A 19,360-nucleotide genomic window follows, 5' to 3' on the forward strand; every position below is an offset into this window, starting at 1 on the left:
GCTGAATCAGAATATGGCATTACAATTTGAAAAAAGAATTTTCGAGCTCTTATAGGTACAGTATGTCTGCGTAACTAGGAACAATATGGGAAACGTGTTTATTATCAATTTTACGAAAAACGTTATTCATAAAATGCTCTGCATAGTCTAAAATTTAAAACTCAATGATCAGATATCAAATCTTATCAATTTTATACGAGGTATGTCAAAAATATGAATTTCGTTAAAGAGTTAAGTACCTTTATATTTCAGAATATCACAAATTGATATTATGAAAAGTTGTTTGGAAATAAAAACTATGTTTTAATATTCAATTACATCCTTCTAATTACAAAATAAAATGCAAATTTTTCTCAAATTACGGCTGCATCATTTTATTACAATTATGATAACTATTTTATTATCAATTTTACGAAAAAAAGTATGTCTCTTAAAATCCATTTCCTTGATTCCAACTTAAACCTTTTTCCCACAAAAACTCGGAGCCATTAGTGATGAATATGGAGAATGTTTTCATCTAGATATTCCAAGTAGGGAAAAACGATATCGAGGCAAATGGAGTCCGAGAATGCTGGCTGACTACTGCTGGACCCTGAAAAGATATGTACCTACCACAAGCAAAATACTCAAGAAAATCCATATCCGAATAGTTGTAAATAGGTTAGAAGTTAAGAAGTGTATAATTTGTATTTAACTGTTACAAAAAAACCTTGCGCGATATAAAGAAACTTTTATAAGTTTTGAATTCAGTGTAAAAAGTACTATAAGAATCAGGCAACAAAATTTTCAGAATCAGACAAAAACAGATTTTTGTGGCCATTTGTAATTAGAAAATGAATAAAGGAAGAACTTAGAAATAGAGGAATGCAAAATAAGACGAAAGGAAAACGCAAAATGAAGCCTGAAATTAAGGAAATGCGATGATTTTGATGATTAAATATTTACCTGTGCACAGTATGACATCTTCTACGTTTTCTTCTGACCCGTCACTGAATAAAACTGAATGCTGACGGAACTCTTGGATAGGAATTTTTTTCTTAAGCTCTTCAGGTATAGGAAGTGATACGTAGGGCGGACTTCTATGGCAAATTGATACCTGCAATTATTATACTTTATAAACTTAACTTAACAAACAATAAGGAATGCACGCAATTTTCCCTTGTTGCCATATTCTAAATTTGAAAAAATATATAGGGAATAGTCAGATTTTTTACATGCCATTTATATTACAGCGATCATTTTATTGGCTAGAAGTAGTGACGATTATATATGACGTCATTATTATATTTGGTCAGATGGTAAATGGTAACTGACTTCTGTCATAATATTGGATGTTAAATATAAAAAAAAATTACTAAAATCCTTTATAAAAGGTATATATCTTAAAATTACCTAAAAAGGGCTACATCCTACATCACAGAAATAGTTTTCGATCGGATAACCGATCATCATCAGTGCTGACGCGATGCTGACATGCTAACCACCAATATACAAAAATATGCGGGTAAAAACCGTTTAAAATTGATCCGTCATAGAGACATAGATTAAATTGTATTCTGCTCGAGGTACCGTTTGAGCCCAAATTGACTTGTTTACCTGCAGAATACATGGGATATTTTGTACATCCATATCTAAGTTCACTAATTTAATCTATGTTTCCATGACGGATCAATTTTAAACGGTTTTTACCCGCATATTTTGGTGGTTAGCATGTCAGCATCGCGTCAGCACTGATGATGATCGGTCTCCGATCGAAAACTAGTTCTGTGATGTAGCCCTTTTTAGGGAATTTTAACAAATATACCTTTCATTGAGGAATTTAGTCGTTTTTTTGTAATATATGGTATACAGCCAACTACAGGAAAACTTTTTCCTCGTGGATTGTTAAATATAATGTCAAATTATTGTTTTCAAATTATATTTTTTTATTTAGTTTATCTTTTAACAACAGTTTATTTTTTCACCAACTTCACTTTCCCTGCCCTATCCTTGATTGGTCTTGTTGTATGGTAGGTATAATTAGGCGTTAATTTTAAGAAATGTTGCTGGCTAAATGGGCACAGCTCACAAAGACCATAAAAGGAGAAGAAAAAAATAAACAAACAAACATCTTACATAACCTTTTATCGGACAATGTCAGTTTGACACTTTAGTAAAGGTAGTTATCTATGTTTCACACTCCTAAAGACAAAGAGACAGAGTGTAGGCTGTATCAGCTTTGGTAAATAAATATGTGTTTTTTATTTGGCAACAGCGCTGTCCTGCCAAACTTGACGGTATCGAAAAAACTAATATACAGTTGAGTCCGCGAGTCTTTACCCGTGCGTCATTAATACCTGGAGAGATAAAACACAAACTTTTTATCTAGCATCATTCTCTTTCATGACAAACCAGCTGCCGTTTGTTATTAAGTAAAAACACATGTTATTTTTATGAACCATCTAGACTCAATGCATTGAAAAGAGATAGGTACAAAAAAAGACGATTCGGTATGTTTTCATATTTTAAGCACAATTTGTTTGACGTTTCTGCTTTGTTTATTTTTGTGGCTGTCAGTCAGTTGAATTTTTTGCGGTTTTTGTCTAATTTTTGCGTTTTGAAGTTTCTTTATATTACACAAACAGTTGTTTTCACAACTAATTTTATATTGGGCTCTGAAATTTTAAGGAAAAATCATTTTGGCAATTAATATTTAAAACATACAAAGCTAACGTCACTCACACCGTAAAGAAATGATTGTGTTTAGATTTCGGTCAAAGTGAATAAAATAACAAAAATAAAATATGTTATTGATTTTTTTTATAAATTGTTTATTTATTTATTAATCAATAATAATAAAATAATTTATTAAGCTACTTCAAATGTAGCTGTAATTCTGCACAAAAATTTTGAAGCAAAACTTACATTTGACATTCTATATATTTGATAACGTCAAATTTTAAAATAAAACCCGTAATCGGAACAGTAGCCACTTTCTGTCAGTTGATGTTACGTGAAATAAATTTCCGACTTATTTCGTATGCTTTAAATGATGACGCACGGGTAAAGTCTCGCGGACTCAACTGTATGAGGAAAATTTTGTTAAATTTGTTTGCCGTTAAGTTTGTATCGGTGCAATTTGTGACGTGACTCTGGCAAATCTATGACGTGCATTCCTAATTGTTCGACTTTTAGTTTACAAGCGATATATTATTCGATGCGTCTAGCACGACGAGACTAATTTATACTTTAACCAATTTATACTTTAAACTGTTTTATGGCTGTATCTCAATCTGTTATTAGGATAATGATAAATGAGATGTCAAATGAAAGCCTATAACGTAAAGATGATATTAGAGATTAGAAATTTGACCTCGAACTTCCGGGTTTCGAGGTGCAGCCGGAAGTACTGTTTTAAAGTCGTCGAAATAGTATAAGCCATAGCAGTACGAGAACAGATATATACTTACTTCCGGTTTTTATATCACTTCTGCTTAAAATGTTGCACCCGGAACTCCCGGAAGTATCACATTAAAGTCGCAGAAAAATACACATCACATAATATATCAATTTATGCGTATTGAAAAGAAGAGTTCGAATATTAATTCCTGGTTTGATGTCATTTCCGGTTAAAAAGTTATGGACCGGAAGTTCTTGGGCGCAGATTTCAAATATTAGCTTTCGGTTCAACTTCCGGTCACGTGTTGGGTTAAAATCTAGGACTATTGAGGTGAATATCAACAGCGTAGGGGCAAAATTTCGGACCAATGCCTTTTTAATGCACTCATTTTTTTTTCGAATTCTGAGAAAACTAATAAGTATTTTTGAAAAATTTAAACGCATAATGAAAGATTACATTATTACCGAGAGCCCAAATTTTAAGTCCCTGAAAACTTCTATAATGTTTATTTTAATAAGTTACAGGGGTGAAAAAGAAGAGAAAATTGAGTTTGCTTTTGAGTTTCAAATATCTCATTCAAAAGAAACTTTTTGACGTTATACTTCTTTATGCGTGATTGGGAGTGAATGAAAATGTACGCGAATTCATCAAAAATTGTTAGTGCTACGCGCAGATACGTAAAGGCCGCGTCCCACCATCAAATAATTTGATCAAACTGGTTTGAGCAAACTGAAAGTGACAAGAAAGTGACAGTTAGTGACGTCACATCCTGAGTGTTCATTGTGGATAATAATGAAAAATTTTAATTTTAAATAAAGTACAAACAAGTTAGACAACTCAATACAAAAAATTTGATCAAACTAGACTGATAGTGAGAGCACAGATTTTTAGAATTTCAAAAAAACTGCAATTGTGACGTCACTTTGACGTACTTCCTCAAGTACGTCAAGTTTGCTCAAACTGTTTGATCAAATTATTTGATGGTGAGACGCGGCCTTTATACGTTTGCTCTGATTGGGTATTCCAATGACATGTCAAAAATTATCCAATATGGCGGTTGTGGTGTAAGAATGTGTTGCTGTCATTTTTATTATTATGGTTATGGTTGTTAAGTTGTGTTTTAAAAGTTGTGAGAACAGAGACAAAAGTGACAACTTTTTAAATAGTTTTTATATATATTTTTGGACTTATTAATATAGAAAAAAGAATGTGTGTGTACTTTTAGGCTATTGATTATGTACTATAGAAAGGAACTACAACGTTAACGGGGTTTTATTATTTCATATGGTCAATGAATCTCTATATATGAAAAAACCGCGGAGTGCTACCATTTAAAGGGGTGCGTTTTTGAGAAATGGGTGAATTAGTCCCTGGGCACAGGTTACATTAGGGAGAGTTCTATGAACTTTTGGTACAAACACGTCTACATAAAAATTGTTCCCGGTTAAATTTCCTATCTAAATATAACTTTTTAAAGTGAAGGATACCTTTTTTTACACAAAATATATTGAAAAGAAAAAGCACAAAGAAACCCAAAAGAAAGAAATTTTGTTTTTTGTCCCATAACTTTTGTCCACGGAAATATAGGTATAGACATTGCTTCACAGAAAAAAAACTTACATATTTTCTCTTTAAAATCGTGTTTAGTAGAGGCCATTAGGATTTACAGTTTTCGAAATATGATTTTTCAAAATTTGTCACTCACAGCAATTTTGGGCAATTTTCCTTGTTATTTCGCAAATATTGTTCTGTAACTTTTTTCTACGAAACTTTAGGCATATGCAATGCTACATGTAAGAGGAATAGAAATTAGTTACCTTTAAAATATTCTACAGTATAATGTTGTACGACTTCTTTTAAAGAGGTTATCTTTTTCAAGATTTTATACTTTTAGCGAGTTTTTATATTTTTTACGATTATTTTTTAAATTTCCCATTATAACTTTTTTTTTTCTACATTTAGGTATATATTATAATAAAAAAGAAAGCTTATTCTGTTTACTTTAAAACGGTGTATTATAAAAAATTCTAGGATTATTTTTGAATAAGATATGGTTTTTCAAAATGTAATAAGTACTTGCATCGATTTTTGATTTTAGGATTATTTTTTAATTTTCTCATTACAACTTTTTTATGTGATTGTGTGTTATGATTGAATCTTATTTTTTAGAGGTACCTAATACTTTGGATCCACTTGACTCGGCCGGGCAAACTTCAAAGTATGGATTAATTCCAATATTTACTGTCAAAGCTCCTGCACCACAAGCTTTGCTTGAAAAAATAGCATGTAAATGTACCAAAGGATGTACAAAAAACTGCGGTTGTAGGAAGATAGGAATTAGTTGTTCAATATTCTGCAAAGGGTGCATGTGCATGGGTACTAATTGTGTGAACTCTAAGATAACTGAGGTGTCAGAGGAAGATATTGAAGCTAATGCTAACGAAGAGATGGAATTTGGTTTTGAAAATTTTTTAAATGTCAACGTTTAAATAATTTTAACTAAAGTGATGTTTTCTAAGACTAATGTTTATGTAATTTTTGTAAAAGAAATAATTTTGAATAATACAGTTAAAAAAATATCAAAGAATCACTCGGTTTCCATTATTTAAATATAGATGATACACCATTTTAAAGAAAAGAAAATAATCCCTCTTTATTGAGCAATATATAGTATATTCACTTACAAGAAAAAAAATTATAATGAGAAATTTAAAAAATAATCCTAAAATCAAAAATCGTTGCAAGTACTTATTACATTTTGAAAAATAATATCTTATTCAAAAATAATCCTAGAATTTTTTGTAATACACCATTTTAAAGTAAACAAAATAAGCTTTTTTATTATAAAATATAATATATACCTAAATGTAGAAGAAAAAAGTTATAATGAGAAATTTCAAAAATAATCGTAAAAAATGTAAAAAATAATATTTTTTTATATTAGGTATTATATAATATAATATTATATTATATATACTATATTTTATTTTTATATTATATTAAAAAAATCGTTAAAAGTATAAAACCTTGAAAAACCATAATCTCTTTCGAAAAGAAAAAGTCGTACAACGTTATACAGTAGACCATTTTAAAGGTAATTCATTTCTGTTCCTATTACGTGTCCATTGCATATACCTAAAGTTACGTAGAAAAAAGTTACAGAACAATATTTGCGAAATAACAAGGAAAATTGCCCAACATTGCTGTGAGTGGCGAACTTTGAAAAATCATATTTCAAAAACTATAAATCCTAATGACCTCTACTAAACAACAATTTAAAGAAGAAATATGTAGATTTTTTTTTTCTGTAAAGCAATGTCTATACCTCTATCCTCGTGGACAAAAGTTATGGGACAAAAAACAAAATTTCTTTCTTTTGGGTTTCTTTGTGCTTTTTCTTTTAAATATATTTTTGTAAAAAAAGTATCATTGACTTCAAAAAGTGATATGTAGATAGGAAATTTAACCAGGAACAAATTTTATGTAGACGTGTTTGTACCAAAAGTTCATAGAACTCACCCTAATGTAACCTGTGCCCAGGGACTAATTCACCCATTTCTCAAAAACGCACCCCTTTAAATGGTAGCACTCCGCGGTTTTTTCATATATAGATGTCCATTGACCATATGAAATAATAAAACCCCGTTAACGTTGTAGTTCCTTTTAGCTATCTTATTTTGAATATAATCAATAGCCTATTTGTACGCTCGTTAAAAGGTATACTTCTATTAAAATTGTGTAGAAAATCTGACGTTTTTTAGATTTCTACGATTTCTCAAGGGAAAAGCAATTGCTGGGACCCTCCAGTTCGTCGATATTATTTTTCGAAAATTTACCATTTTTAATAATATTTAAATTTGACGAAAATACAGCAGAAACTCGAAAGGCTATAACCCATGGAAAAATTATAGTAGGTATAAATTTTTTGTCGAAAAATGACGTTTTTTATAGTTTATACGATTCCTCACGAGAAAAGCAATTGCAAGGACGCCCCAGTACATAAAAAATGACGTATTAACGTTATTTTTAATTTTTGGTATTATTTTAAGTATTAAAATTAGTTTAATATTTAAATAAAAATACAATTAAAATGTTCAAAATACATTTGTTTCGTTGAAATCATAAAAATAGAAGTATAACGTGCGTACAAAGTAAACACTCTCTTTTTAATAATGTAATCTTTCATTCTGCGTTTAAACTTTTCAAAAATATTTATTAATTTTTTCAGGGTTCGAAAATATAATGCATTTAAAAAGCATTGGCTCGAAATTTTGCGCCTACACTCTTAATTCTCTGATGTTTGGGATAAAGGGCTTAAGTCTGAATTTCACAACAATAATGGTTTGATGCCTGCTGGGCTGTTGTGACTTGTAAACTGTATGTATGTACCAATAAAAAGAGCCGAGTTTTTTGGTCCAAAAGGCATCAAAACTTGTTTTTGTGAAATTCTGACTTAAGCCCTTTATCCCAAACATCAGAGAATTCTTCTCTTATTTGAGATTAAAACTCTCAAGTAGCTTCAATTTATGTAAGTGTAAGAATACACTCACATACAAAGAAAGAGGGTGGTTTATAGAGAAAAGAATAGGAACAAAGACGGTAGAATATATTTTTGTTGGAAATATTTCCTATACTGTACACGTTTAATTTATGAGTTATTATTAACTTGGTCCTTTTTCTTGTATAATACATTATAGGTAGGTATATATATGTGGTAATGTGGTGGCATATTTTATTTTTTTTAATTGCCAAGAGCAGTAATAATACTTACATTATCTGATACTTTACTAATAATTCTACCAATATCAATTCCTGAAGGACCCGCACCAACAATGAGTACTTTTCGATTTTTATACCGATCCGGTTTCCTATAATCATGGCTATGAATGATCGTTCCTTGAAAGTTTTCAATGCCTGGAAATTTTGGTATGAAAGGAGTAGAATAATTTCCAATACAGACAAAAATGGCATCGAATGTCTTTGTTTCGCTAAGTTTAGATTTCACGTCCTTGATTTCCACTGACCACTTCCCCCTTTCGAGGGGAGTGACTTTGATTACATGTTTAAAAAACTGAAAATAAAAAAGCAGAACTGAATACAATATTAAATAAACATAAATAAAATAACATCGTAACTAAAAATATCGCAGTCGGCCGGGGCCTGTTCCAAGGAAATTCCTTAAGTCCACTGTGGTTCTGTCTAGCTATGAACCCACTTTCTCCGCTATTGAACTCCAATGACGCAGGTTTTAGCATCAAAAATAACAACAATGTGGTGGCGAAGCTTAATCATCTGTTGTATATGGAAAACTAACTAGATGAGTGCTAAGAACTGTAGAATCCTTTTCAAATGACATTAGTATGCACTTCGGACTAGACAAGTGCCGTGTTTTAAATATAGTCAGAGAAAAAGTACAGCCCTGAGGATTCGATATGCAAAATGTCCAGAACGGCAGAACATCGAGGCCATGGGTGAAAACGATATGTATAAATACCTTGGAGTAAAGTAAGCGCGGAAAATTGACCATAAGCAAATGAAAACTGAGATAACTACTGAGTTTATACGAAGGGTAAAACAGCTGTTTCGTTCACACCTTAACAGTAGAAATTTGTTTAAGCCACTAAACAACTACGCATGTTCCGCGCTTAGCTATTCGTTTGACATTGTTAAGTGGACAAAAACGGACATAGAGAATCTTTAGCGAAAAGTAAGAACACACCTCACAAAGGCACAAAAACACCATCCTAAAAGTGCAGTAGACAGATCAACATTACCACGGAATCTAGGAGGAAGAGGACTTATGGATATAGGTGAGCAATTAGATAAAGAAATTTCTAATTTAAGAACTTATTTTCAGATGCAAGCTGAGACATCTACTCTACATCGCGCTATTTGTGCAGTAGATGACACAACACCGATCAAACTGAGGGAACCAGAAATGTACATAAACCACCTCACTAAAGACGAAAAAATGCGCAACGACATCAGGAAAGATGCTCCCTAAAACGGAGGGTTCATTACTGGCCATTCAGGATCAGGTTATACCAACCAAAAATTACCTGAAATATATCATCAAAGACCCTCAGGTCCAAAACGACAAATGCCGATATGGATGTCAAACCCAAGAAACCATCCAACATCTTACAAGGGGCTGCCAGGCATTTGCTTCAACTGAATACAAGGAACGGCATGACGCAGTGGGAAAAATTCTTCATCAAGAGATAGCTATCAAGCTGGGACTTCTCCAAACGGACCATCTTCCATATTATCAATACGTCCCCAGTGGCGTAACTAGTCTGACCTGCGCCCCAATGCAAGTAATTCCTGGTGCGCCTCTATTCCCAGACTTATTCTCCACCCCCCCCCCAACGAAACTAACAACGACATTTCTCCAGAGAAATATTTACCTGAATATCTTTGTAGCTAACAACGATAAATAAACACAAGCAGTTGTGATGAGAAAGCCATAAACACAGATGTGCATCGTCGCGCCGAGGAGATGAGATAAGATAATAGTAAACAAAAGAGTCACCAACATTCTGTTGTGACTGAACGGAAGTGAGTGAACGGAATAAAATAACACGAATATTTTTTTACATTTTTTATTTTCGGGAAGCTACAGGGAATTTTGCTTCAACATATTTTTTTGCTAAAATTTTTCCAGAATATCAGTTTTTTGGGCCCCCTAAGGCCTGCGCCCCAATGCACCGCATTGGTTGCATTGGCGTTAGTTATGCCACTGTACGTCCCTGAGAGTATGCTTGAGGATGGCAACTACAAGCTATTCTGGGACCGCACTGTGCTCACAGACCAAACAGTTGCACATAGTAGACCAGATCTTGTACTAGTTAATAAATTAACAAGACAAACAACACTAATTGATGTGGCGATACCTAACAACAATAATCTACGTAGTAAATTTACTGAAAAGATCGCCAAGTACAGAGATCTGCAAATTCAAATACGAAGACAATGGAGAATGCAAAATACCCAGACGATACCTATTATTATGTCTACCACTGGAGTCGTTCCGAAGAACCTCCTCTAAAGACCATGCAAAAAGCTGTACTACTCGTACTCGCAACGGCCAGATGTGTACGACAGTTTTTGGGAGATACACCTGCATACCAAGTCACCTAGGACTCGATAACACGGAAAGAGTCCCACCAGAGCTCAATCTTTTTGATACTGTAGGTATCTGGGATGAGTCAATTTTCCCCTTAGAGGGAGTGTGAGCCGTATGGCTAAATCTGGAACATAATAATAAATTAATATAACGAAAATATATTAATAATCGACAGACCCTCTCACAGTAGTTGATTATTGTTCTTTTTATGTAGACATGCCTCTCTTTTTTTAATGTGCCTCCAGTAAGTTGTCGTTCCATCGTTTTCGTGATTTCACCACTGATCGTCTTCCTATTAAGAAACTATTAAGAAAACGTCTTCCAATTTTTGAAAAACCCACAGGTTTTGACAAGTACATTTTTGATTAAATTCTGATACGACTGCTAGTCGTATTATGGTTTTGCATATCTGGATTTTTGCACCTGATGAGAGAACTTTTAGTGATGCGCAATACAAGGCTGAATACATGCTGAAGCGAAGGCATCCATCTGGCTTGCAAATTTTAGGAGCCATGGAGTTGTTACCAAGGAAATGGACCAATAAGTTTTTAATTTAAAAATCTTTCAGTAATATTTTAATATTTTTAAATATTATTAATATTGCTATTAGGATTGAAAATGACAAGATGTGTTACCAAGGAAATGGACCAATAAGTTTCAATTTAAAAATTTTTTAGTAATATTTTAATATTTTTAAATATTACTAATATTGCTATTAGGATTGAAAACTACTTCATCTTACAAAATTTAATTTTTTAGATAATTGAAAAACCTTCAAAATGCCGATTTTTGAAAGTTAAACAGTTAATTTGTTGCTGTGCAAACTGCAAAATAAGTGAAAAATCGTTATTTGTTAATAACTTTTACTAAAACTACCTTAGAACTTAACTGTTTCACTCAAAGTTGGGTATTAGGGTACTTACCAAATCCTCAAAATTTGAGACCGATCCAGTAATTAGTTTAAGAGTTATTCTAATTGTTTATCCCAGAGACCTTTATTTTGCAATATCATAAGACAGAGAATAATGAAGAAAGGGCAATTCTGCGTATGCCAAATGAAAGTAGAAAACTAATGCTATCAAAATGTACTAAAAATAGATAAAAAATTATCTAATATAGTCAAAAATCCTAATGCCAAATTTTTGAAATTTTGTAGTTTATGAATAATTAGAATAACTTTAAAAATATTGTCCGTAAAATAATCCTTTTACATAATAGAAAAGCTGGTATTTTACACGAATTTTGAAAAATGTAGTTTAATTGGTGACTAGTCGTGGTAAGTGAAGGGGGAGCTGGGAGCCGACAAATGCATGAGTTCAAAAACTAAAATAGGCAACTTAAAACTTCTACCATTTTCTATATCTCGGGATCTACTGAATATATTTTGATCGTTCTTTTTTTAATGTGTATGTAATTTTTCTGCGCATTACAAATATGCAATTTGTCTAGACATTTATTAATTAATAAACAGTCTAATTTGTGAATTCGTGTTTTTTGTTACATGCTCAAATTGGTGTATTCATCTTGAAATAACAGAGAAACGGTCGATTTTAGGTGTATAATGCTACCAATACCTTTTTTAGTGCTTGAAAAGACCTTTCAAATGAGTAATATTAAAGGTTCATTATATTTAAAGTAAGCGAATAATGCTGCAAACAAAATTAAAAACTAATGTATGTTAAGAAAAATTGAGAAGTTACTTTAACCCCCATCCACCAGAATATAAATACATTGTTTTCCTTCTACCATATATTTTATTATAGTGTTATTTCTATGCTCAAAAAGTTGGACGTGTTTAAAATGAATGGGTTTTGAAAAAAAAAATAAGATCAAATTATAGAGCGCATTTTTAAATTTTCTTAAAAATCTTCTTTTTTCTCCATGTAACTTGAAAATGATAAGAGATACAGTAATAAAATATAAAAACTAAATTGCTATCTTTTTTTCGTATCTCTTATCATTTTCGAGTTACATGGAGAAAAAGGAAGATTTTTAAGAACATTTAAAAATGCGCTTTACTATTTGATCTTATTTCTTTCAAAAACCATTTATTTTAATCAGTCCAACTTTTTTGGACATAGAAATAATACTAAAATAAAAGGTATTGTAGAAGGAAAACGATGCGAAGTGGATGAGAGGTTAAATACACTTCTCATTTTTTCTTAAAATACATTAGTCATCAAGATTTTTACAGCATACCTCGCTTACTTTGAATGTAATCGACATTTAATATTGGTCATTTTAAAGGTCTTTTCAAGCACTACAAAAATTATTAGTATCATTATACACCTAAAATCGGCTGTTTCTCTGTTATTTCAAGTTGAATACACCGATTTGAGCATGCATCAAAAAAAACAAACTCTTCTCACCTCCATACCCCTTTTTGTATTATAACTAGAAGATTTATGACGAAACGAATCTCTTTGTTTTTTTTTATGAGCTACAAAAATATTTTATAGTCTAACAGTCTAGTTTAACAGTCTAATTTTTGAAAAAATAATTTTTTCCCAAAAATCCATGACTTTAATCATACTATCATTATTAATCATAGAAAAAGCTAAGGTATACTTTAATAAATATATAAATAGTTATCTAATAAAAATAATTTATTTATTAAAGTGTACTTTAACTTTTTCTATGATCATTATTGATACTACGATTAAAAAAATACGATTTTTGTAAAAAAAATATTTTTTCAAGAATTGGTTAAACAAATTAGACCGTTTATTAATTAATAGATTTATAAACAAATTGCATATTTGTAATGTACGTAGAAATTACATACAAATTAAAAAAAGAAAGATCAAAATCCATTGAGTTGATCAGGAGATACAGAAAATTGTATTAGTTTGAAATTGCTTTTTCGGTATTTTAACTCGGTGTATTTGTAGGTTCCCCCTAGTAATCGTTTGAACTACATTTTTAAAAAATCGTAGAGGGTGCTGTGAAGGTACAATGTTTGTGCAAATTTTTTAAGAAAAAATACAAATCCCATTCTTTAAAATGGCATTAATGAGATAAACAAATTAGCTGTGAATAAAAAAATACATGGCTAACTTTTTACCAAATGAACCCAAATTTTTTTATTTGAAAATTCTGGTTAAGATATTAACTTTTCGAATATATAAAAATATTGTTTCTACGGGCATTTTTAAAGTTATTCTAAATGTTTATAAACTACAAAATTTCAAAAATTTGGCATTAGGATTTTTGACTATAAAAATTAATTTTTTTAACTTTTTTAATACATTTTCATACTATGTATCACTCTTCTGCTTTCAATTGGCATACTCAGAATTGCCCTATCTTCATTATTTTCTGTCTTATGTTATTGTAAAATAAAGGTCTCTGGGATAAACAAATAGAATAACTCTTAAACTAATTAATGGATCGGTCTTAAATTTTCAGGGTTTATGTACCCCAATATCCAACTTTGGGTGAAACACTAAAGTTTTAACATTAAAGTTATTAACAAATAACAATTTTTACTTATTTTGCAGTTTGCGTAGCAACAAATTAACTTTTTAACTTTTAAAAATCGGCATTTTGAAGGTTTTTCAATGTTCTAAAAAATTAAATTTTGTTGTTTTATGTCAACTGTTTAGCTTTTGAATGGGGTGGTTTTCTTCCTATAGGTCTATAATAACTAAAAAAGTAGTCAGCTACCTGGATTTTTGAGTGTCCCGAGAAAATCCTTATTTCTCTGGACTATCACTGTATTTACTCTATCTACCCAGGGCCCCCGCTTCCATATGTGCAAAGTGTGCACTGCACACGGGCGGCATCCTTTAGGGGCGCCAAAACCAAGGGTCAAAAATTGCAAAAATATTTACAAAAAAAAATCAAGAAGCAAAAATTGATTTTAAGATGTTGAGAAATTAAATAGTTTAGTTTTATATTGTTTGGATGGCATTATTAGTCTTTCTATAGATATAAAATAAAAAATCCCGCTATAAAAATAACAAACACCCATTCCGTAGACAAAACTGTAGATAAGAAATACCTAACTATGCCTTGATTTAGTGGAAAAATTCCAAATTGTACACTGATTGAGCAATCGTGTGTGGGCGGTAATTCTATCTCATCGATCGAACGATTGTGTGGCGCTCAAATGATGAATCGACAAGATTTGAAAATCACATACCTATCAAATAACTAATTAGAGCGCGCTCTATCGTCTCCCCCGTTAGCGAAATTATTTCGACTCGATTTTTTTACACAAACTTACTAAAAAAGAGGTCCTTATAACAAATCCACAAAGAGCCAGGCGGTGCCGTTGTCGAAAAATTGTTAAAACAATTTTTTTAAAACAAATTCACAAAAATAATTTTTTCATTTCGAACAATTTTTTTTTGGATCGCTTGGGTTATTCTGGGTAAAAAAGGTTTCTTGTTATTTTTCACTAAAATTGATTATTGTCGAGTTATACGCGATTACAAATTTAAAAAATGCGAAAATGGCCATTTTCAGTCAACGTCAAAAAGTGACCAAATCAAAGTTTAAAACCCCTCCTTCAAGATCCTGAAAAAAATTTTTGTCATTATTTTATAACAAAGCTGTTGTTTTTAATTATTAACAATTAGCGCTATAGTCCAGGCTGTATCGTTGCCACGTTAGAGAAATTATTTCGATTGGAATTTTTGCAAAAACTTAATCAAAAACAGGTCCTTATAACAACTCCACAGGGTTCCAGGCGGTACCTTGGTCCAAAAATTGTTTAAACAATTTTTTTAACAAATTCACAAAAATGTCATGGCCATTTTCGCATTTTTCAAATCTTAAATCGCGTGTAACTCGACAACAATCAATTTTAGAGAAACATGACACGAAGGTCCCATAAAACATGGGACCTTTTTTACTCAGAATGACCCAAGTTATCTAAAAAAAATTTGTTCGAAATATAAATTTCGTTTTTGTGAATTTGTTTAAAAAAATTGTTTAAACAATTTTGCACCCTGTGGATTTGATATAAGGACCTCTTTTTTAGTAAGTTTGTGCAAAGAATCGAATCGGAATAATTTCGCTAACGGAGGCGACGATACGTCCCCGTCAAAATGGACAAAATTTGAAAATCGCGTTACTCTGGGTTCGTCATCCACAAAAAGGTAGATGTTGTGAGAAAAAATGTTCTCGGGTTAAGTTTAAACCCTCTCAGTGTGACAAGATGTTCCAGCAGAATGGATTCAATAAAGCCCCTTCAAAAGGTATTCAATAAAGGTTTGCTATGGTGTTGCAATAGTGTTATTTGTTCCTATTTTGCTTTACTTCAAGCTCCTACTTACCTACCTTCAAAAAAATAAATAAAAAAACATTATTAAAATCCCTTAAGGGGCGCCAAAATCCTTTTTTGCACACAGGCGCCAGTAGTTCTTACGGGGGCCCTGTATCTACCACTGCTCTGAAGAGTTCCATACAACTGCATTTCCAGTCCCTTATATTCTTCAACCATGATACTCTCCTTCTTCCTATACTCCTTCCTCCTCTTATCTTTCCCTGTATTATCATATCGCTGTCCCCAGGTGTTTTAAGTCTCATATTGTTTTTTTTTACCTGTCCCTTAAAACACCTGTCCCCAGGTGTTTTAAGTCTCATATTGTTTATTTTAATTTTAAGTCTAGAGTTCAATAAAGTACAAAAGTGAAGGCATTATTGTAAAAAATATAGATATACAAACCTGAACATGAGATAATAAGTTAAAATGATTTGCATAATCGTTAATATATTCCAGAACCTGAGGTTGCGACACATAAGAATAGTCTGGTTTTGAAAATGGAAAGTCTTCTAATTGCATCAATTCTTTGGGCAAATTGGTCCTAAAATAGTAAAGGCTTTAACAGTAAAATATATTTCCTAAACAATTAATGATGTGCTTATTATGCAAGAATGAAATGTGGTCTAGAGTCTAGGAAGTGTGCTGAGGTAGAAAGCAAATTAGGTGGCACCCAATCGACAGAAGCCTGGAGACTATTACGAATGATTAATAGGGGAGTGCATATAGATTTTCACTTAGGAAAAAATCAAACAAGATAGGACTTTTTGTAATTTTATTAAGAAATGTTTAATAAACAACATATCAAAAAGTTCTACTCGAGAAGTGGGTGCTTAATTTTTTATTAAACAAATGAACTGCGAAAATAGATGTTTTTTTAAATAACTCCGAAAATATAAATTTTTGAAAAAAACTGACTTGACCATTAAAAAATTCAGAAAATTTTACAAAAAAAAACCTTATATAAAGATTTTTCTAAAATTAAATCTGTAGCTTCTATAATTTTTTATTTATAACGCTAAAGTCACCCTTCTGACAAACATTGGCGCACTGTAAACTAGCGTAAGGCGAAGTGCACGGTTGAGTTATTTTAATGTAATTCTTTAACTAATCGATCAAATGAAATTTTACAAATTGAATATGAAAGAAGAATAATTAAGCTATCTTAGAGTTATAATAAAAAGAAACAAAATGTATGGGCATAAGTACGGTGTGGGCTGAAAATAAGACTTACGTGAATTTTGTTTCAAAATGATTTAAAAATGTGTAACTAATACAATTTTTCTTACAAAACTCTCAATTTTGCACAACTTACCTTACAATCATCTTACTAAACGATGTTTCATTCAAAAAAAAAATCTCAAAAATTTATTTTAAATGATACGAAAAACAGACGAAAAACAGTACGAAAAACAGTTTTACATAATTACCACCACTTAAAGACGGTATTACTTATTTTTCAACAGATCTATTACAGTTTTATAGGTGTTCTTTTAAATCTCAGGATGTAGTCTTTAAAATCCACTAAATTACTTTACTTTAGAAATGAATTAAACTATTTCTTTTTGAGAAAATTAAGAAAGATAACAAAAATGTAATACAAAAACCGAAAATTACCAGCTAAAAAAATGTTTATACAACATGATCAAATTTTTTTTCTGTAAAACTTATCTAAAATACATTTAATAATAAGCTTCGACAATAATAAATGTTAAACAAATTTTTTTTTAGCTCTTATACAGTATGTCTGCGAAACTGGGAACCTATTGATAACTTTTTTATTATCAGTCTTACGAAAAAAAGTTATTCTTAATAAAATGCTTTGGATAGTCAAAAATCTAAAACTCAACCATTAGATATCAAATTTTGTCAATTTTATACGAGTTATGTCAAAAAATATGAATTTCACTCAAGAGTAAAGTACCTTTATATTTCACAATATCGAAAATTGTTATAAAGAAAACTTGTTTGGAATTAAAAAATATGTTTCAGTGTTCAACTATATCCTTGTACTTAAAATATTGTGAATAATAAAGGCACTTGACTCTGAATAAAAATTCATATTTTTTACTTACTTACCTCGTATAAAACTGAAAAAGTTTGATATCTGATAGTTGTATCATAGATTTTAGACCAGATAGAGCATTTTATGAAGAATAACTTTTTTTCGTTAAACTAATAAGAAAATAGTACAATAATTGTAATAAAATGATGGGTATCCGTAATTTGAAAAAAATTGATTTTTTTTCGATTAGAATAATGTAATTGTATACTAAAATATAGTTTTTAATTTCAAACAACTTTTTATAATAGCATTTTTTGATATTCTGGAATAAAAAGGTACTTTACTCTTTAAAGAAATTCATATTTTTGACATAACTCGAATAAAATTGATAAAATTTAATATCTGGTGGTTGAGTTTTAGATTTTTGGCTATCCAGAGTATTTTATGAAGAATAACCTTTTTTCGTAAAATTGATAATAAAAAATTTTTTCATGTGGTTCCTAGCTACGCAAACATACTGTATAAGAGCTTCTGTATAAGAATTTTCAAATTGTAATGCCATATTCGGATTCAGCATAACCAAAAACAAAATAGAAACATATTTGATCAAAGTAAAATGATGAATTGAACGAAATTTTTAAAATTAATTTTACAAAACAATTGTTATTAAAACAATATATAAACTAACAAAAAAAGTTTTAGAAAAATATAAGCTTGTTTGAATTATTTCGAAACATTGCATGTTTTCGTTCTAATTGCACTCCCCTATATAATATATCCCTTATATAATAAAACCCTTATATAATAAAACAGATAGATGCCCATACACGATCTGAACTCAAGAATGGAAAGAATACTATCAAGCCTTACTTAAGGAAGATCGACAAGAATTAATAGAGCAGGAGAGACATGTTGTACGTCGAGAAGAAGATAGCCTTAGGGAACATCCATAAACTACGTCGCTGAAAAGGGGGAAGGGGACTTTGCTTATTACGACGGTATACGACAGGGGGGAGGGGTCCATAAGTGCAAATCCGACGTCGTTTGATGTTCATGAATATAAAAAATATACCCTATTTTAGTACGTTCTTAAGCGGTAAAATGTTGCAAAACCTCTAAATTTTAAAGAACCGCTTGGATTGACATGAAATTTGGCATACACATAGCTAACACGTCAAAGAAAAAAAGTGATATTGTGCCGATATGTGCTTTTGCCCCGGGGGTGGTTTTCACCCCTTCTTGGGGGTGAAAAAATATTCGTCCAAAGTAAGTCCGGAAAGGATAAACTGACTAAATCTAGGTAACTTTTGTTCTATAGAGTTTTTCCACTAAGTCAATACTTTTCGAGTTATTTGCCAGTGAATATGTTCATTTTTTCAACAAAATAACCACGCTTTTAGACGGTTTTTCGCAAATAACTCAAATAGTTGTCGAAAAAATATTTGTAGAAAAATATAGCCTGTAAGGAATTAAAAAAAAAATGGTGTATATATCACGTCTCTATACCTAGTAGGAGCAGAGTTATAGCTAATAAATAGGTTCATATTCGTCAAATTCCAAATGGAATACTTTAACGTGAAA

At 31.0% G+C, this 19,360-nt stretch overlaps 1 protein-coding gene across 5 annotated transcripts in view; it reads right to left on the minus strand.

Annotated features, from left to right (window-relative positions):
* LOC114325338 (GPI ethanolamine phosphate transferase 1-like) overlaps positions 1-19,360 on the minus strand; it is a 229,856-nt gene that overhangs the window by 6,575 nt on the left and 203,921 nt on the right. For 4 of the 5 annotated variants that reach the window (XM_050642697.1, XM_050642700.1, XM_028273394.2 and 1 more), the window contains exons 3-5: positions 16,180-16,318; positions 8,151-8,450; positions 946-1,096 (exon numbers count right to left, since the gene is read on the minus strand). In XM_050642697.1, coding sequence (XP_050498654.1) covers positions 946-1,096; positions 8,151-8,450; positions 16,180-16,318 — 590 coding nt within the window. The remainder of the gene's footprint in view (positions 1-945; positions 1,097-8,150; positions 8,451-16,179; positions 16,319-19,360) is intronic. The other variant, XM_028273396.2, reaches the window with a different exon arrangement.

Source organism: Diabrotica virgifera, chromosome 1, assembly GCF_917563875.1.
Source record: "Diabrotica virgifera virgifera chromosome 1, PGI_DIABVI_V3a".
NCBI classification, from domain to species: Eukaryota; Metazoa; Arthropoda; class Insecta; order Coleoptera; family Chrysomelidae; genus Diabrotica; species Diabrotica virgifera.